Raw genomic sequence first — 26,518 nt, 5'->3', positions numbered from 1 at the left:
CAGTTTGTGCCCAAACCACAAGCTTTTAATGAAAAACACTTTCCAGTTCTAAGAGATGTAAAATCTCAGGAAGAGGAAACAAAAACTCAGCGGAAACCATTTTGCTTTGTTTTACAAAATGCAATCGTGTGCATTTTTTAGATTGTTTCAGGTAAACAGTTACAAAACAGTGTGATAAGCATTGTGATAGAAGAAGCCAAGTGTTACATTTTATTCAGATTATGTATTCATGTGTTAATTTTCCCCATCAGACTCAGGGATTCTGTCTGATTTATCTCGGGATCCCCAGGAGCAGCCCACAGTAGGTGTGCAGTGAACAGTGAGTGAGTGAATGAATGGGTGTGGAGGTACCCAGTCCCTGAGCACCACCTCCGTGCCAGGTCTGGGACACAGAGAGGAGCACAGATTTGGGACTTTTTGTTTTGTTTTGTTTTTTGCGGTACACGGGCTTCTCTCTGTTGTGGCCTCTCCCGTTGAGCAGCACAGGCTCCGGACGTGCAGGTTCAGCGGCCATGGCTCACGGGCCCAGCCGCTCCGCGGCATGTGGGATCTTCCCGGACCGGGGCACGAACCCGTGTCCCCTGCATCAGCAGGCAGACTCTCAACCACTGCGCCACCAGGGAAGCCCTGGACTTTGACTTGATGGTATTTAGATGAGATTTTGGACTTAGAATTGATGCAGGAATGGTTTAGACTTGGGGGGATATTGGGATAGTGTGAACACATTTTGCATGTGGGAAGGACGTGAATTTTGGGCAGCCAGAGGGCAGACTGTCATGGGTTGAATTCTGTCCCCTCCAAAGATACGTTGAAGTCCTAACCCTGCCCCCACCCCATGCCCGTCAATGTGACCTTACTTGGGAATGAGGTCTTTGCAGATGAATTAGTTAAGATGGAGTGAGGTGGGCCCTGATCCCATTTGACTGGTGTCCTTTAAGAAGAGGGAAATTTGAACACAGTCACGGAGGGAAGAATACATTTCTGTTGTTTTAAGCCACCTGTATTAGCTCCCCAGGGCTGCCATAACAAAGTATCATAACAGATGGGCTGGCTTAAACAATAGAAATTGAATGCTTCACAGTTCTGGAGGCCAGAAATCCAAGGTCAAGGTGTCATCAGGGTGGTGCCTTCCAAGCTCGAAGGAAAATCTGTTCTCTGCCTCCCTCTCCCAGCTTCTGGGGTTTGCTGGCAATGTTTGGTGTTCCTTGGCTTGCAGAAGTATCACCCCAATTTCTGCTTTCGTCTTCACATGACATCTCCCTGTGTGTCTGTGTCCAAATTTCCCCTTTTTATAAGAACATCAGTCATATTGGATTACAGCCCACCCTGATGACCTCGTTTTAACTTGATTACTCTGTTAAGACCCTGTTTCCAAATAAGGTCACATCCTGAAGCACTGAGGATTAAGACTTCAACATATAAATTTTGAGGTGGGAGGGGGAGAGAGAGAGAGAGAGAGAGAGAGAGAGAGAGAGACACAATTTAATTCATAACACCTGTTCAAGGCTGGTTTATTTCTCATCTTAATTGAAGATTTACAATGTAAATGGGCCATAAAATTTATCAATCCTGTTTTTGTGAAAAGCATTTAGGTTGTTGGTCTTGTATGTTTTGCTACTTAGAAGAAATTGAAATTGACTAAGCAGGAGGTCTCAAAGGGGTTTAATTTGCTTCCATTCCTCCCGACACTCTGCCAGGATTTTCCCAAGCATGTCCACGTCCATGTCTAGTAAAATGTTTCCAAACCCATCCTAGGTTTTTTTTTTCTTACATTATTAATTGTTTTTGATTGTGGTAAAATATAGATAACAAAATTTTCCATTTTAACCATTTTCAAGTACACAGTTCAGTGGCATTAAGTGAATTCACTTTGTGGTGTAACCATCACCACCGTCCATCTCCAGAACTTTTCGAAACAGAAACCCTGTCCCTGTTAAATAACCACTCTCCATTCTCTCTCCCCTCTCAGCCCCTGGGAACCACTATTCTATTTCTGTCTCTATGGATTTGCCTATCCCAGATATTTCCTGTAAGTGGAATCACACAGTATTTGTCCTTTTGTGTCTGGCTTATTTCACTTAGCATAATGTTTTCAAGTTTCATCTCTGTTGTAGCATGTGTCAGAATTTTCTTCCTTTTCAAGGCTGAATAACATTCCGTTGTATATACATAACACATTTTGTTTAGCCATTTATTTGCCAATGAACATTTGGGCTGTTTCCACCTTTTGGCTATTGGGAGTAACGCTGTTATTAACATGACTATGCAAATATCTCTTTGAGTTCCAGCTTTCAGTTCTTTCCGGTGAATACCTAGGAGTGGAATTGCTCATCCCAGATGTTTAACTGTCAAAAATCTTTAGGTCTGTGCACTTGGGTCTTACCTGATCGTCTAATACATTAGTAGGAACCAAACAGTTCCCCGGGGATTTCTACTCTGAGACTCTGGGAAACTCACCGTGTCCCCTGGAGGGAAGGATGTGAGGACTGACCTCTGACGCTCCTCCTGGCATCTCTGCTCAGCTTGACGCAGCTTTGATCCTTCAAGGAGGTGGGGGTAACGTGGTAACCACCTGGGTGACTCCAGACTGGCTTGGGGTGGACTTGAGGATTTCCACACAACCAGTTTACAATGAGCACAGATTGAATTCAGTTGGGATAAAAGCCAGCGGGAGTGCTGTTAGGTAAAGGATCCTGGGTTGAATAACGGGCAGCAAAAATCACAGGGGAAGTCAGACGTCTGTTATATTTGAAAAGTAAGATAACATCAGGATTAAGGCTACCAGAGCCAGGACACACACACACAGACAAGACGCACACAGACAAGACACACAGAGGTACACACAGATACACACACACACAAATACACACACACACACACTCAGGAGGGGCCCCTGTGTGGAGCGCCCAATGCGAAGTGAGCATCGGAGCCGTCGAGGCGAGTGAGAGAAACCAGAGGCTCCTCTGCAGCCTGGGAGGGACCAGGTGGGCGGGTGGTGACAGGCGTGACCGAGCAGAGACAAGGGAGAGGCCAAGGTGCCCAGAGGCGGGAGCAGCAAACACAGCTGCACAAACCAAAGGCCCCATCACCGCCTTCACCCACCTGCTCTTCTGTTCCTTCCGGTCACCCTGAGCCTGCCCCTGAGCGCCACCACCGGCTGGCCCCAGTCTGGGTGCTGGCGGGAGGGCTGAGGGTGCCCACAGGGGAACCACCTGGCCCAGAGGCCACGCCTGGGGGCCTCGAGGCAGTCAGCGGGGCCGCAGCCGGTCTGGTGCGAAGACTGTGCAAAGCCGCCGGGGAGGCCACACGGCCCAGATGGTGCCACTGCCCGACGGCAGGCCCTTGTCCCTGGGCTCCTGGAGCCCCCGCCCCTCGACACGGGCCGTGAGCACAGAATCTCCCTCACCGCCGCATGGTCGTGATAAAAGAAATATTCCCATGGTGAGGTCCGGGGAAGTCATTCTGGCTCATCCGTGGGTCACCTTGGATTTCATGCTAACTCAGCCTGTTTGTGGCCTGTCAAACATACATTGTCCATCTGTTTAATTACTGAGGAAAAGGGCACATTGACCAGATGTAAAGAGTGTCCACCTTAAAAATAAAGGTTAAATGCCTCTGTTCCTGGGACGCCAACACTGGTCCTCCTTCTGTAATAGGGAAGAACCTTTCTGTACTCTATTACATGTTAATCAATAAAGGGATGTTGCCAATAAGCTTAAATTACACATAATTGTCCATTTCTGGGAATCCTGCTTCCCAGATAATGAGCATTAAGCTAAAATACCTTTGTTCAGCTCACAGGAAACATCCTGACCGGGCCCACCTGTGAATGACTGCAGGGGGAAGAAATGAACACATCCCCTCCAGAGGCTGACGGGAACCAGGAAGTGTTTGACTTTGCTCCCTCTTCTTTTAGTATAAAAGGAGCCTGAACTCTAATTCACACAAGATGGTTCTCTGGGGCACGAGCCCACCGTCTTCTCCGTCAGCTGACTTCTGAATAAAGTCACTATTCTTTGTCCCAACAACTCCATCTATTGGCCTGTCTCACGGCAAGCAATACAAGCTTGGCCCCGGTAACAAAATGAGACGTAAATAACAGAAAGAAAGATATAGAGAAGTCATAGCTGACTATACAGTTACTTGAAAAATAACGCTAATCAACTGAAAACAACTTGAAATAACCATTCAGTAAGTTGTAGTGAGTGAGGATCTCAGTGCAAGGAAAATGATCTGACCTCAAGGTGGCAGGAGAGTGGGATGAGAATCATTTGGGCTGCCTTTCGTCATGGCTGGATGGGGGGCGGGCAGGGGAGTCCCTCACAGTGTGAAACCTTCCGGAGACTGCAGCCCAGGGCCACCAGCCAGAGAGGGAGGAGGGCACAGGACCTCCTGGGGGAATCACTGGCGTCACTCAGCATCGTGTGGGGCGTCTCTGGGCCAGAGGGCTCTGAAGAGACACAGCCACCTGGAATCTTTCACAGGCCCCTTTGCTGGCAAATTTCACATGTGCAAAGGAGGCAGGCACCAAATGGCAAAAATATGCTTATTTGGTGTATATTTTAAGTGACTGGATGTGTAAAATTTGAGCTTGGGGCCAGCAGGCTTTGAACTAACAGTCCAGGCTGCCGTGACGAAGTAAGTAACCCAGGGCCAATATGGGGCCATCTTCAATCCATTTACGTAACATGAGGTCAACATAGGAACACCATAGGCTCCCTACACACCAGTGGCCCATTTGCACAGAACAGTCCTTTCACACAAGCAGCAAAAGGAAAACTCTCCCACAATATATGCGCGAGAAAACAACAAAACCCTTCCTAAAGAAAAATTTAAGGGGATCTGAACAACATGATTGTATCATTTTTCTGGAAGAGGCAATTTAATATTATAAAGATGCCAGTTCTCCCGCAATTGATCTATACATTTCAACCTAAATATTCCAGTTCACCGGACTAAGAAGCTGACCCTAAAGTTCACCTGAAAGAGAAAAAGAGTAAGTATAACCAAAACATGTGGCTTTGATGATGAAAAAAAAAAAGAAACAACCTAAATACAATATATTCATCATTAGGGAAATGGTTACATGATCAGCAGTTACCAGTAAAGAATATATTTACCGGCATGGAAATCAGTCTTTTTATTAAAAAAAAAAAAAAAAAGGCAAGTGGAGAACATAGAAATAACATGAGGAACCCATCTTTATAAAACCAAATCTATTAGCTAGTGGGAAGCAGCCGCATAGCACAGGGAGATCAGCTCGGTGCTTTGTGACCACCTAGAGGGGTGGGATAGGGAGGGTGGGAGGGAGGGAGACACAAGAGGGAGGAGATATGGGGATGTATGTATACATATAGCTGATTCACTTTGTTATACAGCAGAAACTAACACAATATTGTAAAGCAATTATACTCCAATAAAGATGTTAAAATAAATAAATAAATAAAACAAAGAGACGCAGTGAAGACGGAAAAAAAAATTCTATGCGTTTACCTATATATCTATCTACCTATCACCTACCCACATACACACATATGTACATGGCTAGGAATGTATCTGGAAGAATACATGACGACCTTTAAAAGTAGTTGAACATTTCAGGCATGCAGACTTTCATTCTGCGTTGTTTGGATTTTCACAAGAAGGTATTCATTGACCACTTGTGTAATCAAAACAGAAAATGTCTTTGATAATGCAGAGGATTTTACCCTGCCCCTGATGTGGTGGGTCCTTCTCCTGCCCTGAGCACTGGGTCAGAGGGACGTAGTTCTCCCCGCCACCTCTTCCCACCCATCCCTCTGACACTCCATCCCTCGTCTGCGGGACGGATGAAGCCCCGCCTTGCAGAGCTGCTTCGGGCTGAGCCCAAGGATTCCCTGCCCAGGGCCCAGCACGTGGCTGGTAGGTGACGTAAGCAGGAGAGGGCACAGAGGCCCCTCTTCTCATGAGTGCCATTGTTGTTGCTGAAGTTACCATCATCATACCAATAAGACGATGGTGAGAATTTCAGTGGAAGTAGATCGCAGGCAGTGTCATCACTCGGGGCAGGTTTGTGGGTGTCCTGATCTCTGTCACTGCACATCACGCTCGGCCACTCACACGCCTGCTGAGGTCCTCCTGCTGGCGTTATGTGTAGCATGGGGCAGGGGGTGGCACCGTGCGGGGGGGCAGCCCAACCTCTGCCCCACAACTGTGCGTCGTCTGGCTCCAAGCCTCGGGTTCTTCATCTAGAAAACCTTCGCAGGGCTATGACGGAGCTGTCACACTGAGGTTGTCATGATGTAATTACACGAGAGACAGTGTGTGCTGGAAAGAGCACGAGTCCAGAGCGAGCGAGATTGGCATCTGGATCCTGGGTGCACCCCCTGCTCTGTCCATTGGGGTTACGGCCTTGGAAGTGACTGTCAACATGAATGTTAGTGAGGACCATGGGTTCTAAGGGACAGAAGACCAACTCAAACCAGCTTAAGCAAACGGGGCTAATTCGTAGTTGGTTCTCAAGGCTGGGACGGATGCTGAAATACCTCAGGAGTGAGGAAAAGGCTGCCAGAAGTGAAGATTTGGACACTGGAACAGGGACTCAGGCCCTCAGACTTCAGTCTCCCCACCTCCCCTCTCTACTTGTCTCTGCTGGTTCCCTCTGGGGTGGGGGGCAGGGATCACAGGGTCCAGATCTGTCTCCCAGCACGAGAACCCTGGCAGTGAGAGAGCTTCCTCCAGTTTCCATATAGCATTGCCAGGGAAGGATCTGATTGGCCCTGCCTGGGTCACATGGCCAGTCCTTGGACCAACCACAGTTGCCAAAAGGATGGGCATCTATAAAAGCCTGGGTCTCAGGCACAGCCTTCTGCCCAGTCTGTCACAAAAAGAAGGGAATTGAAACACATGCTGGGAAGTTCAAACAAAACAAAAAAAGCCAGTTGTAATTGTTTATTACAAAACAAGAGAAAACAACCACAGGGGCCACAGGATTCAATGAGTGAAGGTTTCTGATGCACTGGAAGAGGCCCTGGCACACAGTAGGTCCTCAACATGGGACAGAGAACATGCAAATGAGGTTCCCTTCCCCCAGCTGTCACCGCCACCCCCCACCAGCAGAAAATCCTCCTCAAAAAACACTTCAAAGCATTGTGCATGTTTTTTGAACCCAATTTTTGAGAAACAGTATCTGGACCGAAGCATGTTTGCTCTGTACTCAAGACGCTTCTTGTTCAGAAATGAAACTCAGAACCGGCCATCTGTAGACTGTGAAGCTGGGCAGATGGGCCGAGGCCCAGCAGGAGGGCAGGGAAGCCGGCGGGAGTGGACGGGCTTCCCCCTGGGGTCCCAGCCCCAGCCAGGCTCCGATCGGCTTTTCTACTGCCTTGGAACGCTGGCCTTGTCTCTGTTGAAAGGAAAATCTTCAGTTTTGAAAACTCACCTTAGAGAAAGTGTTTTCCGGGGCTTCACACCTCAGGGAAACGCAGTCAAGTCCGTGAAGCAGCTATAACTTTAATCATATCATGGAGAGGGAAACAATTCTCACGTGGTCATGAAAGGGAGGTTTTCTCCCCAGACTTCATGAAGCCCTAATTCATACATCCATTCACCTACGGGCGCTTGCACTGAGCCCCAGGGGCTGTCATGAGCTGTTGAGATCCGCAGCACATAAAACAGACCCCTCCTGCCCTCATGGAGCTTACGTTCTGGTCAGGAGAGGCCCACGGAGGACGAGACGAATAAGCAAGACAGATCTGCAACGGATGGACTGGTGGGGCAGGGGGATGTGGACAGGGGGAGCAAATGCTGGAAGAACCAGGCTGGCTGGCCAGGCACATAGTGACCCAGTGTCACAGCCTGCAGCCCCTTCCATGGCCCGCTGAGGACAAAAGGGGCATGAGCTCGGGGCTGGGCTCCCCCGCCAAGCCCTGCAAGCCATGTCCTCACGGAGAGCACCTCTTTCTAACTGGCACAAAGGCACCCCAGGGGCTAATGGTGGCCACCGTGCCTGCTATGAGCTAGTGGACGTCAGAGGGCACAGAGGAGAGGGCAGGTGGGTCCCAGCGTGGGGCTGGCCTTGTAGCCGGGACTGTGTGGGCTGGGAGTGCTCTGTACAGCGAGGACCAGAACAGAATAGACTGGGTGGCACCACCGGGGGCGGGTGTTGGCAGGGGCTGGAGGTGAACCTGTCCCCAAGGCCGAGCAACAGGACCTGCTGACAGACGGGGTGTCGGGGTGAGAGTGGGAGGACCCCAGGGGTTTGGGCCAGAGATGGGGGCTGTGGTCAAGCGGGGTTGAAGGATTAGGGGTGGGGTGTGGGCCCGGGACAGACCCGGGCTCAAACCCTGGGTCCAGCACGCATTGGTTATGGACTTCACCTCTCTGGGCCTCAGTTTATCCATCAGTGGGGTGCATAGCCTAGAACTCGGGGGTGTTGAATGAGTGGGTGGAGAACCCACCCTCGCGGCCTGGCGAGAGCATGGCCCTGGCTCGTAGGAGGGGTTTGCTCCAATCCCTGGGATGTCAGGGAGGGGGTCCCCCATACCCAGAGGGAGTGGAGGGTCACGGAAGAGCCCAGGTGGAGCTGTTGCTGGTGTCCCCAAGCATCCTTTGTCCTCTGCGGGACTAGAATTTTAAGCTGGGAAGGGATCACTAGGAACAAAGACCTCCTTCCCAGACTCCCTTGCAGCTAGGTGTGGCCATGTGACTAAGGCCAATAGGGAATGAGCTGATATGGTACCTGGCATCCTGGCAACCTCCTTAGAAGACTCCTGCAGTGCGGCCTTTCCCTCCCCTCATCTCTGCCAGCCTGCTGTTTGAGATATTGCTGTCAGGACCAGAGATCCATCCTCACCGTGAGGGCGAAGGCCCTGCCCTGGGGAGGGCAGAGCTGTGAGCAGGAAGGAGCCTGGGCCCCTGAGGACCTGAAGCCACAGAGCCACCTGGACTTTTGCAGATGGGGGACATAAACGCTTCTGGTTTGCTTTGGTTCCTGATCCAGGAGGGCTTGGGGTTAAGAGCAGGGGCAGGTGTGCCCGCTGCTTCCATGGCTGCCCTGTGTGCACCCTGCATCCGTGTCCATGTTTCCAGACAGGCACCCGAGGCCACCGGTGGCAGGGGAAGGAGGTTCCTAGGCAAGTCGGGTTCAGCCACAGCTCCTGGGAGCCCCTCTGCCCTCGAGCCCTGCTCGTGGGAAGCCCGGGCTTTTCACAAGAAGTGTCATTAGCCCCGTGATACAGGCAAGGGACCCAATCGTCTCTGCTCATCACAGGGTCATGGCTGTCACCTCAAGATGCCTCTGGCTCTAGTTCTGGGTTTGTAATCAATCCAAGGTCAGGGTCAAGGGGAGACAGAGTGCAGGTGCCCAAGGTCCCAACAGGGATGAGAAAGAGGAACTCAGGAGGGAAAGGCTGATAGTCCTACACTCTCCTCCCATTTACATTTTGTAACATTTCTAGGATGGGCATCCATTATTTTTATAATGAGAAACTGTCCCTCCCGCCAACCCGCAGGCTTTGCACCCTTCTGACCTTTCTTCTGGCCAATGGCTGATTCGACCGACACGCAGGAGCGCTCCAATCACAGTGGGCTTGTGATGAACGATTTAGTCAGCCTCGGATTCAGACTCTCTCTGACGTCCAAGGGCTCTTGAAGACACTCTCCTCGGGATGGGGGAGTTTGCCGCTGCTCTCTCCTTCCCTGTCCTTCCAGCGTCTCTGTGGGAGGAACTGATGGTGCCGAGGGCTGCGCCTGAGCCGTACCTAGAGGCCACTAGTTCCAGGCGGCTGCCGTTGGCCTTCAGATGCTCTCGGGGAAGCGGCTGCCAGTTAACGTGTTTGCTCGTTCCTCGTGCAACTGATTTGGCTCCTTCTGCAGAAAGCTATTTCAGCTTGAACGTCTGTGGCCCCTTCTGGTGGCATTTTCTTACCAAGGACATGCATTTCAGTTTGGCGCCCATGTGCTTGGGAGGAATGTCGGTGAAATCTGCCGGTTTCAGGTCCCTCTTCCAGCAAAGTCTCTTAACCGGGGAACCCCTGTTTCCTCCAGGTGGAGGTTTTTATTTGGTGGGGGTCTCCTGTAGCACGGAAACAAATGAACAAACAAACAAAAGTGGGCCAAGAATAAGACCCCATGAAGGGAATGGGAACAAGGTTTATGGTTACTCCATTCTGTGTACTGATATCCCAAATACAGATAAAGTGGAGAGGAGAGAAGTAATGCCCCTCAAAAGGCCGGGCTGGGCTGTGGTCTGGGGACCCGCACAGATGGCCTGTGGAGTCCAGTGCCCTGAGACAGCAGATCTGAGGCCCTCACGTCCTCGCTGGTGGCTGGAGGGGGGCCGCCGTCTGCTCCCTGAGGCCACCTTCTCACTCCCCCGTCCGTCTTCGCACCAGCAGCAGTGATTCGAGTCTTCCTCTTGCTGTGAAGCTCTCTGCCTTGGCCTCCTGGAGGAAACTCTCTGCTTTGAAAGGGCTCACCAAGGTCAAGCCCACCAGATACTCTCCATGAAGGTCACTGACTTGACACGCCAACTACATCTGCAAAGCCTTCACAGCAGCACCTAGATTAGTGTTTGACTGAATAACCAGAGGATGGGTATCTTGGGCCCATCTTTAGAATTCTGTGCACCACACCCATCATAGCCATATATATATTCTTTAATTTGCTTATTTCAGAGTTAAAGGATGAAATTCCATGCTCCAGCCGAGGGACAATAATAATAATAATAAAAGGTGACGATGCACCTTATGGCAGCAGCCAACATTCTGATGAGGGTTCTGGCCCTGATGGTCACATGGGCTGGGATTAGTCGGGAAAAACAGGCAAGAGCTCTGCCTTTTTCCAAGTGTGTGACGAGCCTGGCCCATCCCCCGTCTCCCCATCACCGCAGGGCAGGCTGGTCCAGGAGAGGACACCTGCGCGGAGCCTGGCACTTGTGGGCACTCAGCTGTCATGAGCATCACACCCACAGCCCACATGCTGTTGCTTCTGCACAACCTTCTCCTGAAGACATTTTCTTTTAAACACAGCCCCATCCTTTTTGGGGGCACCATGGGCTGTTTAGCTTGCTCTTCCTGCACCCCCTGTCTGGGCCACCCACTCTCTTGGCTAGAAATTCGTTCCAAGGGCTGATGCAGGAGTCTTCCCACACAGGCAGCTTCATCTCTGCGTGCTGATGACTTGCAATGTGGTGACAAAGAAGTTCCAGACTTCACGGAACTACCTGAGCAGGCGCCCAAGGGCGTAGTTCCCAATGCTGCCACGAGGTGGCAGCACAGACGGGCCTCTGTTCCGGAAAATCTGCCGTTTTGGACGTAATAGATCTGGGGCCTGGCCTCTCGGCTGTCCTGCAGGGACCAGGGATTCAGTGTCGCAGAAACATCGCCACTGCAACAGCCATTGCCTGGCTCTGTCTCAGGACACAGCGGCTACCACTGTTGATCGTCCCCATGCTGCACTGTGAGCTATTTACGGCAGGATTCCCATCTGATTCCCTTGAGCCCTAAGAGTTAGGAAATGAATAGTTGTACCTCTTTTAAACCTCACAATGAATGCTATAATCCCAGGTCTACAGGGAGGGAATCAATGCTGAGACCAATTAAATGACTTGCCCAAGGTCACCGCCAATGAGAAACATGACATGTTTTAAATCAAAAAAAATTTTTTTTGTAGTATAGTTGATTTACAATGTTGTGTTAGTTTCAGGTGTACAGCAACGTGATTCAGTTATACATATATCTATATTCATTCTTTTTCAGAGTCTTTTCCCATATAGATTATTACAGAATATTGAGCAGAGTTCCCTGCGCTCTACAGTAGGCCCTTTTAGGCTATCTGTTTTACACATAGTAGTGTCCGTATGTTAATCCCAAACTCCTAATTTATCCCTCCCCCTGACATGATTTACATTTTGTTACAGAAAACTTCGGGGCTTCCCTGGTGGCGCAGTGGTTAAGAATCCGCCTGCCAATGCAGGGGACAGGGGTTTGAGCCCTGGTCCGGGAAGAGCCTACACGCCGTGGTGCAACTAAGCCCGTGCGCCACAACTACTGAGCCTGCGCTCTAGAGCCCACGAGCCACAACTACTGAAGCCGGCGTGCCTCAACTGCTGAAGCCCGCGCGCCTAGAGCCGGTGCTCCGCAACAAAAGAAGCCACCCCAATGAGAAGCCTGCGTATCACAACGAAGAGTAGCCCCCGCTCGCCGCAACTAGAGAAAACCCGCGCGCAGCAATGAAGACCCAAGACAGCCAAAAATTAATTAATTAATTTACAGAAAACCCAAAAAAACCCCAAATATGACATGCAGGCAGCACCACACTTGGGACACCACGGGCTCCAGCCCAGGACACCTCCTCTTCCAGCACCTCGGCTCCTTCGTGGCACGTGATACGGTAGCACTGACCTTTGATAGATTAACGAAAACATTTGTATTTATGAGCTTTGGCTGTGTCCCCTGAGCCTTCCTCGGTGCTGTTCTTGTTATGCTTCGTGTTTTACTCTGATAAAACTGAAGGTGAAAGAAGAGGGCAAAGAGAAAACAACACACACCCAATTCCCCTCACCCAGCACCAACGCCGCCGTGCTGTGTCACATCTGCTTCCTGGGTTTTGGTTTTCGCGTTAATAGAACTGACAGGTAGCGACGGAGTCCCCTCCGGCCACCAGCCCTCGCCCCTTCCCCCTCCTCCGCCGCCGCCGCGGAGCCGCAGGCAGGACGGGTGGTGCTCCCCTAACACTGTTTTTTTTTTTTGCGGTACGTGGGCCTCTCACTGTTGTGGCCTCTCCCGTTGCGGAGCACAGGCTCCGGACGCGCAGGCTCAGCGGCCATGGCTCACGGGCCCAGCCGCTCCGCGGCGTGTGGGATCCTCCCGGACCGGGGCACGAACCCGCGTCCCCTGCATCGGCAGGCGGACTCTCAACCACTGCGCCAGCAGGGAAGCCCCCCTAACACTATTTTAACCGACTTTTTTAAAGTCCTGCGGTTGCCCGTGGACGTGCTTTTGTCCTTGGCCTATTTGCAGTTAGTCCACACTGAGCGCCCGGTGCCCGGCACGGTCCCAGGAGCTCGCGCTGCAAGGTAGAACAGGACAAATGCCAGCCCCGGCGCATCGCCGACTCCCAGAGGAAAGGGCGGCCTGAGACGTGCAACGTACAACCACGCGGGAAAACCGACTGCCGCCTCTCTGCTCTCCCAAGTCCGTACTTCCGGCGTCCCACCCCCATGCTCCCTCCCTATTGGTTCTTCCTTTGACCACGCCCCTCCGCGGAGAGTCTCCTCCCACGGTTTCCTTCACCTTTCACCTCCTCACCTTCTCGGGCTCTGGAAGGCCTCAGACCCCGCCCACCGGGGGAGGGGAGAGTGCTACTCCAAGACCGGCAATTAGTGGTGAGTATGATCTGTCTATCAGAGGAGAAGCGGTGGTGGATTGGCTGAGGGGAAGTAGTTGGGCGGGGGAAGGAAGCACAGAGTCTGCGCGAGTGTCCTGGTGGCCGAGGGGAGGGGTCAGCCGCCTCCGCGCATGCCCCGTGAGCGCGCAGACCCCGCAGCAGTTATGGCGGCTCGGTGCGTGAGGGTGGCGCGGCACAGCCTTCCGGCTTTGGCGTTGTCTCTCAGGTAAGGGGCGCCGGCTGCCCGGGCTGAGGAAGGGCGCGGTGTGCGTGCCGCCCCCGTCCGCTCCGACCCGAGTCCTGCCCGGCTCCGGCCCGGGCGCTGTGGGCGGCGGTTCCCCCACGCGGGGCGCGGACACCGCGGGGTTGCCCTGCGGCCTCGCTGCCCGTGCTGCCCGCGCGGCGGACCCGGGGAGGGTGGGACGGCGCCCCGCGCGAGCCCGAGGCCGCGCCGAGCCTCCCGCGAGCCCAGGCCGGCGCGAGGCGGCCGCTTGTGCGGGTCCCCGGGGCGCGGGGCGGCGGCGCGCTGGCTCCTTCCTCTCGGCCCGAGTCCTCGTCCACCTCCGCGTGCCCAGGAGCCTGAGGTCAGAAGGGCAGCGGTGCCTGCCCCACGGTGGGGACAGCGACTTATTTATACAAGAGCGGTGACTCCGCGGCGGGGGTCACGAGGCAGTGCCCTCACCTTGGCTTTTCTTCTTTCGTGTTTTTTTTTAAAGCGGCGGTTTCTGCTTTTTCAAAGTCTAGCCTCATAAGTTAGTTTAGCGAGTGCTTAGCACCGTCTGCGTTGGAGGAGCTTCCCAGAACCAGGTTATCTGGTAGAAGACAGATTGGGTAGAAGCTGCGCAGAGCAGGAGCTGGGCTTTCCCCGCAGGAGCTGCTTGAGTGATGGGGAGACCGGGCCGGGCAGCGTGGACTACGGTAGCGCGCGGGATGCAGCGGCGATTCCAGCCCGATACGTGGTGTAGAACTGTGTGGGAACAAGCCCCCCCTGGAAAGCCCGAGTGAAAAGGCCTCTTTGCTCGAGTAATTTGTGATTTTTGTATCTGGAATTAATTGCCAAGACGCGTGGATTTCTGCTCTGAGAACTGGGTTTGTGGCAAGAGGCTCAAGTTGGGGAGTTTAGAGAGCTGAATTGTATGCGTAGCTTTCGGGGTAACTGAGCCCCCGGAGCCTCCGTCTCCCTCCCTGCAAAGCAAAGCGAGACTCGCTCTGGCTGCTGCGGGAGCCTCTGGCGCTCCAGGAGGGGGTCGGCAGAAACAGCTTGTTCAGCCGTCTCCTTCTGACAGCGATCTGTTTCCAGTTGCTGTAAACATCCTTGTACATATGCTCTGTGTACTCCTAGCTTTCCTGTTCATTGAGGCAGTTTGTTTTAATCTGGGAAGAAATCGCATGTGGTTTATTTTCAGGTTGGACTGTGGCATAATTAAGAGTTCCACTGGACCTGGTGCAGAGATGTGTATCATTCCTTAATGGCTTTGCGGCCTTGAGTTTATCACTTAACCTTTTTCATGTGGGGATCAGATTGGGTAATACTTTAAGTCCCTTGCAGCATTAGTTTTAGAGCTCTTTGTATTTCCCCTGTACATACCATCCCCATGCTTTCCAACCTCCAGTCCTTCCCTCTTCCTGAAGTGCGTCTGTCTCATCCATTCCTGACTCTGTATGTGAACTCTTACTTATCCTTCAAAGCCTCGCTGCACAAACCCTTTCATTGCCTTCCATTTACCCAAAGCTAGAAATATTCTACTCTGAGCCTCCCAAAGTGCATGGTTCCTCTTTTATCACTTTCAAACCCCACATTACGGTTCTTTGTATGTAGATATCTTTTTTGCATGCCCGAAGTACCGTGTGGGCAAGATCTCTGCCCCTCCAGCTTTGTAATGAGCATCAGCACTGGGCCTCACCTCCAGTAGTAGCTACTGCATTGCTGTGTGGTGGGCCTGGGTGACCATATCTCAGAAGGAGATGTTTAAAGTGGGAAGAAGAGGAGGTTAGTACCATAGCCTTGGTACACTGACATGTTAGTTTAGGCATTTGTTGCAGAAGACTTTATATCAACAAATAGCTTCTATACGTCATATGCCTTTATTGGATCTGAAATAAATCTTTTCTCCCCCATGGGTCAGTAGCACATAGTTTTAAATTCTGATTTCTTAAGTCATACATCTGACTTTAAGAAGCAAAACAAACATCTTAATTTCTAGCGTGTGGACTTGTCTTTAGGTCCTCTCCTCGGCTGCTGTGCACAGCTACAAAACAGAAGAACAATGGCCAGAACTTGGAAGAGGACATGGGTCAGAATGAACAGAAGACAGATCTGCCCTCGGCAGAGAAGACACTGATGGAAGAGAAGGTCAAGCTGGAAGAGCAGCTAAAGGAGACCATGGTAAGGTTGCGGGCTCTGGGGGGAGTGTGGTCGTTCAAACTCCAGGTGAGTCTTTTCCGAGGACGTCTGGCCAGCCTCCGTGACAACAGAGACGGAGCCCAGACAAATCCCATCGTTGTCCAAGGACTACGGCTGGGTCCTATAACAAGTTACTACCGGAGAAGGGATAGAACCCAAAGCCTGTGTGGCTCTGGTTGTCATGAGGGTCATCTCTATGTGCTACCTAGATTATATTGAATTGAGGCTTAAAATGGTCTTTACAGGTGAGGACTATTCAGTAGGGCCCTTTAAGCTGGTCTTAGGGAAGGACAAGGGTGGGGGGCAGAGGTACGGCCACGTGGCGCTCTCCTAGGGAGGTAGGAGTTCTGTGAACTGATTAGTAATATGGATTATGACCCCATGTGGAAAAGCATGAGTGGCACAAATCGAGCTCTGTGAGCATTTAAGAATGATAATATCAAATACTGTGTGCTGGGGCCGTTCTCACCCCTTTATTTATATTAATTCTCACAACAACCCTGTGAGTCAGCCGTTAATATCCCTGTTTACAGATGAGGAAACTGAGGTCCAGGACGGTTTGGTAAACTTGCCAAGGTCACCTGGCCACTGAGTGGCAGGGCGAGGGCCTGAGCCTGGGAGCTCTTGCTCTTAACCACGGCTCTGGAATCGCCTGAAGGCTGAACACGGTAACCTGGTGCACACGAAAAATAGAAATTCCAGGAGACGGATGAGATTACAGGAAAAGTTGGTGCAAAATGAGGAAGATACCAGAATTCAGATGATTAGTACACAATAAATGTTTCAACTGAATCATATCTGGGCAATCTTAACAATACCAGAGGTTCATTGATGGGGTTTTTCCTCTTCTGTGGCGTAGAGGCCAAAGCTGTCCACTCAGGTTCGTTGTTCTCCTACACGTCTCTTCAGGGTGTGGGAACTGAACGGGTCAGCCCCTAACCGGGCTTCTAGGATTCCCTTAAGTTGGAGATTCTGCTGAGGAATGAATGAATGGTCCTCCCTGGAGGAGAGCCATCGGAACCATGAGAAATGAGAAGCCTCTCCTTGTCCTTCCCCAGCTGCACACTGAGTGAGAATGCCCTCGGGGGCTATGTGAATACGCGACACCGGGCCATCTGTTCCCCACTTGCTGGAAACAGTGACACGGGTTAATGTGTTTGTGTTTATTAAGCAGCAGCTGTCTGTAACCCCAAATTTCAAACGTGATGATAGCTGTTGTTTGTGTTTTGACTTGGAGTTTGTTACATCAGATATGCTTTCCTATGAATTTGTTCCATATTTAATTCACGTGAATCAGTCTTTCTTTCTCCCTTTCTTTTTTTTAAGGAAAAGTATAAGCGAGCTTTAGCAGATACGGAGAACTTGCGGCAGAGGAGCCAAAAATTGGTGGAGGAGGCGAAACTATATGGTAACTTTCAACGTTACATGACATTGACCGAGGGAAACACGGGGCAAGGGAGGGGGTATCAGAGTGCCAGGCAAAGGGGCCAGCCCCGTGAGGAGGTGGGGAGCCTGCTGCTTCACTCCCTCCAGTGTTGGAGATGGGTCAGCCGTTGTCTAGAAGGAGCAAAATTGCCCTTAGGACTCGCACTCGGAGTGGTGAGCGTGATTCCTTCAATGAGGAGCGTGTGCTTTGCTCTTCCACAGAGACCTCGGTGTGAGCCTGCAGGTAACTAGCAGGTCGGCTCTGTGAGGTTCGGCTCCTTAGCTGGAGCAGCCCTAACACGGGTCTCACTTAGGACCTCCTCAGATTCTGTTTGCATTGTCACCTTTGTATGTTTCTGTTATCGTCCTTCCCGTTTTTACAGTTGAGATCAGTGAGGTTGAAATGACTTGCCATTCAGCACAAACCTGGTAATGGCACTGGCACTGAGGCCCGTCTCCCAACCCCAGATGTGTTGTGTTGATTACCCAAAAGGCTACCATTTGAGTACCTATGGGGACGGAGCTTTCAGTCCCCCTGTTGTAGATGCAGAACCTCAGGTTCACAGCAAGACCTTGGGTGCTCACAGTGGAAACTTGATAAGATCCGAGTTCAACACAGAGAACAAATCTCTCTTTTTTTTTATTTTAATTTTATTGAAGTATAGTTGATGTACAATGTTGTGTTAATTTCTGTTGTACAGCAAAGTGATTCAGTTATACATGTATATATTCCCCCTTTTTTTTTTTTTTTTTTTGCGGTATGCAGGCCCCTCATTGTTGTGGCCTCTCCTGTTGCGGAGCACAGGCTCCGGACGCGCAGGCTCAGCGGCCATGGCTCACGGGCCCAACCGCTCCGCGGCATGTGGGATCTTCCCGGACTGGGTCACGAACCCGTGTACCCTGCATCGGCAGGCGGACTCTCAACCACTGCGCCACCAGGGAAGCCCTATATTCTCTTTTTTATATTCTTTTTTTAATATATATATAAATTTATTTATTTATTTTTGGCTGTGTTGGGTCCTCGTTTCTGTGCGAAGGCCTTCTCCAGTTGCGGCAAGCGGGGGCCACTCTTCACTGTGGTGTGCGGGCCCCTCACTGTCGTGGCCTCTCTTGTTGCGGAGCACAGGCTCCAGACGCGCAGGCTTAGTAGTTGTGGCTCACGGGCCCAGTCGCTCCGCGGCATGTGGGATCTTCCCAGACCAGGACTCGAACCCGTCCCCCGCATTGGCAGGCAGACTCTTCAACCACTGCGCCACCAGGGAAGCCCTCCCTTTTTTATATTCTTTTCCATTATGGTTTATCACAGGATATTGAATATAATTCCCTGTGCTCTACAGTAGGATCTTGTTGTTTATCCATTCCATATATAATAGTTTGCATCTGCTCATCCCAAACTCCCACTCCATCCCTTCCCCACCCCCCTGCCTTGTCCACCACAAGTCTGTTCTCTGTGTCTGATTCTGTTTCTGTTTCATAGATAGGTTTATTTTTGCCATACTTTAGATTCCACATGTAAGTGATATCATATGGTATTTGTCTTCCTCTTTCTGACTTACTTCACTTGGTATGATAATCTCCAGTTGCATCTGTGTTGCTGCAAATGGCATAATTTCATTCTTTTTTTTATGGCTGAGTCATATCCCATTGAATATACATATATACCACATCTTCTTTATCCATTCATCTGTCATTGAACATTTCCATGTTTCCATGTCTTGGCTATTGTAAGTAGTGCAGCTGTGAACATAGCAGTGCATGTATCTTTTTGAATTATGGTTTTGTCTGGATGTATGCCCAGGAGGGGAATTGCTGGGTCATATGGTAATTCTAGTTTTAGTTTTTTGAGGAACCTCCATACTGTTCTCCATAGTAGCTGTACCAATTTACATTCCCACCAACAGTATAGGAGGGTTCCCTTTTCTCCACACCCTCTCCAGCATTGGTTATTTGTAGACTTTTTAATGGTGGCCATTCTGACTGGTGTGAGGTGGTACCTCATTGGAGTTTTGATTTGCATTTCTCTAATAATTAGCGATGTTGAGCATCTTTTTGTGTGCTTATTGGCCATCTGTATGTCTTCTTTGGAGAAATGTCTATTTTGGTCTTCTGCCCATTTTTTGATTGAGTTGTTTGGTTTTTTGTTATTGAGTTTTATGAGCTGTTTGTATATTTTGGAAATTAAGCCCTTGTAGGTTGCATCATTTGCAAGTATTTTCTCCCAGTCTGTATGTTGTCTTTTTGTTTTGTTTTTAGTTTCCTTTGCTGTGCTAAAGCTTGTAAGTTTGATAGGACCCATTTGTTTATTTTTGCTTTTATCTCTGTTGCCTTGGGAGACTGACATGAGAAAACATTGGTAGAATTTATGTCAGAAGATGTTTTGCCTTTGTTCTCTTGTAGGGGTTTTACAGTGTCTTGTCTTCTATTTAGGTCTTTATTTAAGCCATTTTGAGTTTATTTGTGTGTATGGTGAGAGGGTGTGTTCTAACTTCATTGATTGACCTGTGGCTGTCCAACTCTCCTAACACCACTTGCTAACAGACTGTCTTTTCTCCATTGAATATTCTTGCCTCCGTTGTCAAAGATTAGTTGACTGTAGGTGTGTGGGTTTATTGCTGGGCTCTCTATTCTGTTCCATTGATCTATATGTTTGTCGTTGAGCCAGTACCATGCTGTTTTGATTACTGTAGCTTTGTAGTATTGTCTGAAGTCTGGGAGGGTTATGCCTCCAGCTTTGTTCTTCTTCCTCAGGATTGCTTTGGCAGTTCTGAGTCTTGTGGTTCCATATAAATTTTAGGATTATTTGTTCTAGTTCTGTGGAAAATGTCATGGGTAGTTTGATAGGGATCACATTGAATCTGTAGATTGCTTTGGGTAGTATGGCCATTTTAACAATGTTAATTCTTCCAGTCCAAGAGCACGGGGTATCTTTCCATTTCTTTGAATCATCTTCAGTTTCCTTTACTAATGGTTTATAGTTCTCAGCATGTAAGTCTTTCACCTCCTTGTCAGGTTTATTCCTAAGTATTATTTGATGGGATTTAAGAGATATTGTTTTTTTTACTTTCCTTTTCTGATATTTCATTGTTAGTGTAAAGAAATGTAACCAGTTTCTGTATGTTAATCTTGTATCCTGCTACCTTGCTGAATTCCTTTATCAGTTCTAGTAGTTTTTGTGTGGAGGGTTTTCAAAATATAGTATCATGTCATCTGCATATAATGACAATTCTACCTCTTCCCTACCATTTTGGATACCTTTTATTTCTTTTTCTTGTGTGATTCCTGTGGCTAGGACTTCCAGTACTATGTTGAATAGAAGTGGTGAGAGTGAGCATCCTTGTCTTGTTCCAGATTTTAGCGGGAAGGCTTTCAGCTTTTCACCATTGAGTATTATGTTGGCTGTGTGTTTGTCGTAATAGCTTTAAATGTTGAGGTGTTTTCTCTGTACCCACTTTCATAAGAGTTTTTATCATGAATGGTTGTTGGATTTTATCAGATGCTTTTTCTGCATCTACTGAGATGATCATGTGGTTTTTGTCTTCTCTTTTGTTGATGTGCTGTATTGCATTGATTGATTTGCATATGTTGAACCATTCTTATGACCCTGGGGTGAATCCAACTTGGTCGTGGTATATGATCCTTTTTTCCGTGTTGTTGGATTCGGTTTGCTGACATTTTGTTGAGAATTTTTGCATCTGTATTCATCAAAGATACTGGCCTGTAATTTTCTTCCTTGGTGGTGTCTTTGTCTGGTTTTGGCGTCAGGGTGATGGTGGCTTCATAGTGTCCTTCCTCTTCAGTCTTTTGGAAGAGTTTGAGAATTGCTATAGGTTCTTTGTGTGTTTGGTAGAATTCATCTGTGAAGCCATCTGGTCCTGGACTTTTGTTTGTAGTGAGTTTTTTATTTTATTTTATTTTATTTATTTTTGGCTGCATTGGGTCTTTGTTGCTGCGCACGGGCTTTCTCTAGTTGTGGCAAGTGGGGGCTACTCTTTGTTGCAGTGCACGGGCTTCTCGTTGTGGTGGCTTCTCTTGTTGTGGAGCACGGGCTCTAGGCGTGTGGGCTCAGTAGTTGTGGCACGTGGGCTCAGTAGTTGTGGCGCATGGGCTTAGTTGCTCCTTGGCATGTGGGATCTTCCCAGACCAGGGCTCGAACCCATGTCCTCTGCATTGGCAGGCGGATTCTTAACCACTGCGCCACCAGGGAAGGCCCAAGGCCTGTTTTTAGTGTGGATGCCTGCCACCTCTTTCCTCATCATATCCTGGCCATTATCCCCTTGATAGGAGGTGTGACTGGTGGTGTGGTGACCAGAGTCTGCACTGGATTTGAGCGGGGCCTCCTCTCTGCTCTGTGGTTGTCACAGCCCTGTTGGGGGCAGGTCCTGCTCCCTAGTTGTTGGAATAGAGGCCCCCAGATCCGTTTCTGAGCTGCCTTGTGGGGCAGGCAGGATTGGAGCGCTCCTGCTGGAAGGGGAGCCACCCAGTATCCCTCCACCAGAGCCATCTACCAGGGAGTGTGCTCTGTGATGCCATCTGTCACCTGTTGTGCGGGCTCACAAAGTGCGCTGTTGTCAACTGCCTTCGGCCCCGCCTGCACCGTGGGAACGCAGGCAGTTGGCCCTGGGGTCCCTCAGGTGCTGTGTGCACAAAACCACCAGCACAGATCCACTGAGGTCAGGTACCAGGACCGGAGTAGTCGTGCGCCTGGACCTGCCGTGGGAGCCGCCCAGACCCTGGCCCTGCTTCTGTGCGTGCCCACAGAGCCCACAGCTGCGAAGGCCGGACCTGTCCCAGCCGCGGGAGCACCCTTTCCACTCGGACGTCCCGCACGCGCTGCTGAGTTGACAGAGTCGGCGGCAGTGGCGTGGATCACACAGCCGCGAGGAGGGGGCTCTGTTTTCAGTCTCACCTCCGCGTGTGGGCAGCCCCCTGGCACTGGTGCTCCCGGAGCTCATAAAGGCGGCACCCAGCAAGAGGCTGCCATGGCGGGCCCCACCCTTCCCTCGCGGGCCCCTTAACAGCGGCGCTTCACCTCTTCTAGGAACTCTTCGTTCCTGGATGCGGTCACCTCACCTCCTGTTGCTCCTCCTCTTCCGGGTCATGGCCTGCGCTGGCTGCGTGTCTGTCGCCCTCCACGTGTCTGGGTTCTTCAGGGCTCGGAGCAGGCCTCCCCCCTCCTCTCGCTGTCCCCCCTACTGACTTGCCCTCCCACGGGTCTGAATGGCATCCACGCACAGGTTCTCTTTCCAGTTCAGACATTTCTTCTGCGTTCTAGCCCTGTATGTCTTTACCTGGACGTCTCAGGGGTGTTTTAAACTGGATTCTCCCCTCTGCCTGTGCTTCCTGTCTTCCTCATTTGAGTAAATGATACTGTTGCCCGCCCAGGTATCTAGGCCAGGCATGTGAACTGTCCTCTCCTCCCTCAAGCTCACTCCCCTCCTATCCGGTGAGTGGTGATGCTTGGACTCTGCTTCATCCACTTGTCTCTGCTGCCTCCGCTGTGGCCCAGGCCAGCTTCAGCTCTTGCATCCCTGCTCCACACCCTAGGCAGAGTGGCCACAGCAGACCTCTACCCATTCCACTGCACCATCTGGAACCTTCAGCTACTCTGGGTCTGCATCTTCCTGGTAGGCTGGCCGTCCTCAGTTCCTCCAACGTGTGGCTCCCTCCCGACTCTCCAGGCCTCAGTTCCCAGAACCCTCCTCTGCCTACCCTGCTGAACCACGTCCCTTAGGTTAATCTCTTCTCAGCACTCACGAGTGCGCCTTGTGTAAGTATCACTGTGATTGTACTTGCCACTTGTGTGACCGTTTCTTGCGTGTCTCAGAGACCATACGGGAACTAGCACAGGGTTAATCCTTAATAGACGCTCCCATCTTTATCAGATAGGTGGAATTTTAATTTCATTTTAAAGCAGTGGGGTGAAAACCCTGTGTGAAAGAGTAAAGCCTAAAACGAGCGCTGCCTCCTTCGAGACGCACAGCCTTCAAGACCCGAGAAGACTTGAGTGGGCCGTGCTAGAGCCTCACGGTCGCTGCGCTGCCGGGGCCAGGGTGGGGCGGGCCGGGGGAGCTGAGCCGTGTGCGCCTCTCATCCGCCCTGACCTCCTTCGTTCAGCAGCTGAAGCATTGTCTTGGAACCACAAACGTTTGTATCTGTGCGAAGTTTTTTAACACGTTATTTCTTCTGTTAGATAAAGGTTAAGGCTTGGGGTGTGTCCCGGTAACTTTTACCCCACGGTGCCAAATAATTGCTAACGTGTGTATTGAGTCCTTAAATGTTCTAGGTGCTCTGAGTGTGTGTGGTTTTGTCCTCATAACCTCACTGTGTTAGGTACTGTTATCCCTGTTTTATAACCAAAGAAGCTGAGACCCAGAGAGGTTAACCAGATCGCATGGGCAGTTCCGTGACAGCCAGGGATGTGGCCCCAGGCCCCGTGTTCTTTAGCTGAGGCAGCCACCTGCGCCCCTTCCTGGCTCTGCCGTCTGCGGGGGTTGCACGTCCTCTTAGCCTGGAGCAGGACTGATGGTGGTTCTGCAGGTTTTCAGCTGCTGGTCTTTATACCTCATTGGCTTTTGTCTAAACCCCAGAAAAGTTTGTCTGTTTTTTAATCCAGCCATTGAAATTCTAGGGCAAACTAGTGATTTGAGACGGTGTCATTAAATAGACCGTGTGTGACGTAAACGGGGCTTACAGTGTTGAGTTGCCCATGCAGTTGGTACAGAATGCAAACGCTGTTCTTCTTTAACTTCGTGTAGGCATTCAGGGCTTCTGCAAGGACTTGCTGGAGGTGGCGGACATTCTGGAGAAGGCAACACAGTGCGTCCCGAAGGAGGAGATTAGAGACGATAACCCGCACCTGAAGAACCTCTACGAGGGGCTCGTGATGACTGAGGTCCAGATCCAGAAGGTGTTCAGGAAGCACGGCTTACTCCGGCTGAACCCCGCGGGGGCCAAGTTCGACCCCTACGAGCACGAGGCCTTGTTCCACACGCCGGTTGAGGGCAAGGAGCCAGGCACGGTGGCGCTCGTTAACAAAGTGGGGTACAAGCTGCACGGGCGCACCCTGAGACCCGCCCTGGTTGGGGTGGTGAAGGCGGCTTAGCGGCCCCCACGGGCTCCGGGGCTTTGTTACGATCACTTGCTGACTCAGGCCACTTCATCTTTCCTCAGCTGCGGGTGCGCGTGACCTTTTCCTAAACCTTGTTGCCAGGCTTTAGTGACCAGTGGCTGGACAGGAAGTAAGCCAGTTGCACAGTTGTGTTAATGAACATTCGGGAGTTACTAGTTCCACGTGCTCACAGGCCGGCGGGATGCTACCGGACCCTAGGGTATCAGGAAAAACACCGTGTCTGCTCAAACTGGTGACGTCAGAGTATTTCAAATGAATAAAAGGTCTTCAGGAGTCCTGCTGTTTGCTAGCTGGCTGCGCCGGCTGCACTGCGTCCTCTGCGTCTCACTGTAGCACGCGAGTTCCTGGACTGCTTAGCCACCACCCGTCACTCAGTGAAGGCAAGGCAAGAGTTTAAACATTTTTCTTGCTAAGAGAAATTGTACGACACCCTTGGCGAAGAACGCGTTCGCGTTCATTTATGATCAGTTACTGTCTCGCTGCTAAGAGCGATCGTCTTCTGGCTTTGGGAGGTGAGAGACCAGCGGGCACACCCTAACGTCCTCACCTCCTTATTTTGCCAGTAACTGAATTTGACACACTCAGTTACTTTCGTCCTGTTTTGTTCATCTCTTTATAGAAAGGTTTAAATCTATACCCAACTAGTTACTAATGACCAGAAGGTACTTTCCCCCTAGTAAGATGGACTTCCTTAGAAATCTGAGGGACTGTGTGCTTGGTATGTTTTAAATGTTAAATTTAAAATTTTATTTCAGAGGATTGAAGCCCTGTTGTTTATTTTCCTACGCTCTGCTAGCTGTGTGCTTTGGTGGAGGAGATCCTTACTAAGCAGAGAAGTGTGGCTTAGCTTTCCGGGTCTTTGCTCAAATCCTGCAGCTGTGCGCCTGACACACGTAAACGTGTTGGCTTCTGTCCCGGAAGGGGACCGTGGACACTTGGAAGCAGCAGCAAGGACACACGACCGGCAAGCGCTGGCCCTGTGACTCGCCGCCGGACCCTCCGTTCCTCGCTTGAGGGGAAAAGTTGAATGACTGAGGTATTCTTATAAACGAGGGGAAAAAAAGTAACCTTCCACTAGCTTTGCTTCTAAGAGGTACTTCTAGGATTAAAGGTCAATACTACGTAAGAAAGGTGGGTAGTCGATTTGAAAGGTGTAGGTGATATTCCCATAATTAAAATTCCAATTTATACCATTTCAAGAAATTTCCCCCCCTTTTATAAATTTATTTATTTTTGGATGCGTTGTGTCTTCGTTGCTGCGCACGGGCTTTCTCTAGTTGTGGCGAGCGGGGGCTGCTCTTCATTGTGGTGCGCGGCCTTCTCATTGCGGTGGCTTCTCCTGTTGCGGAGCTCAGGCTCTAGGCGCGCCGGCTTCAGTAGTTGTGGCGCATGGGCTCAGTAGTTGTGGCGCACGGGTTTAGTTGGTACACGGCACGTGGGATCTTCCTGGTCCCCTACATTGGCAGGCGGATTCTTAACCACTGCGCCACCAGGGAAGCCCGTCCCCCTTTTCTTTTAAGCTGCTTTAAATAACTTGGTCAAGAGCATAGCCCAAAACTAAAGGCAACAGTACAGCATATTGAGAAACAGCCGAGAGTTACGCCTGCTCTTTACACTGTGGCTGTGAGCACAGCCTTTCGCCTCCCTGGACTCACCTGTAAAATGAGGGTGAATAAAGAAGTAATTTTCAAACTAATTTCTTGGAACGTGTGCAGTCCCATCCCATCCCTTTTCACCTAGAGCTGCACCTGCAAAAAGGTGCTAAACCTAGAGATGGTCTCGCTTAAAGGTGATCAGCTATTTGTTTACTGTTTCACTCATCCACAATCACCGCTAACAGGAAAACATTTAATTTTGTACACACTGACACTGGCAATTAAAGACCCGTGGGCTGCACTCTTGTCGAGTTCCTGGGTTTGTGCAATCGTGGCCTGGATTCATAGCACGTGTAGGTGACAGAGGCAGCGCTGTCTACTCACCATCGGTTCTCCCAGCCTGGCTCCACGAGAGCTCTGGCTGTTCCGCTTCTTTCAGGGAAGGAGAGTGGTGTAAAGGGGTTTCTGCTTAAGTGAAATCTATTTTAACTCCCCACAGTCTGGAGGAAAGACTGGTGTGACACGGAAGTGCCGCACTAAGACGTCACGGGCTGTCCCCCATCCTGATTTTGAAGGCTGGCTCATACCATCTACGAG

The 26,518-nt window shown here is 50.6% G+C and overlaps 1 protein-coding gene across 1 annotated transcript; it reads left to right on the top strand.

Annotated features, from left to right (window-relative positions):
* The first annotated feature begins 13,473 nt into the window (after window positions 1-13,473).
* On the top strand, window positions 13,474-25,082 carry GRPEL1 (GrpE like 1, mitochondrial). The gene is made up of 4 exons (XM_082653389.1): window positions 13,474-13,594; window positions 15,592-15,754; window positions 17,099-17,180; window positions 23,953-25,082. The coding sequence occupies exons 1-4, from the start codon at window positions 13,500-13,502 to the stop codon at window positions 24,297-24,299; spliced, it is 687 nt and encodes a 228-aa protein (XP_082509515.1). The 5' UTR covers window positions 13,474-13,499; the 3' UTR covers window positions 24,300-25,082.
* The last annotated feature ends 1,436 nt before the right edge of the window (window positions 25,083-26,518 follow it).

This window comes from Grampus griseus (assembly GCF_964374135.1).
Source record: "Grampus griseus genome assembly, chromosome: 4".
Classification (NCBI taxonomy): domain Eukaryota; kingdom Metazoa; phylum Chordata; class Mammalia; order Artiodactyla; family Delphinidae; genus Grampus; species Grampus griseus.
The sequence above is the reverse complement of the archived record's forward strand: the minus strand, read 5'-3'. Positions and strand labels throughout refer to the sequence as shown.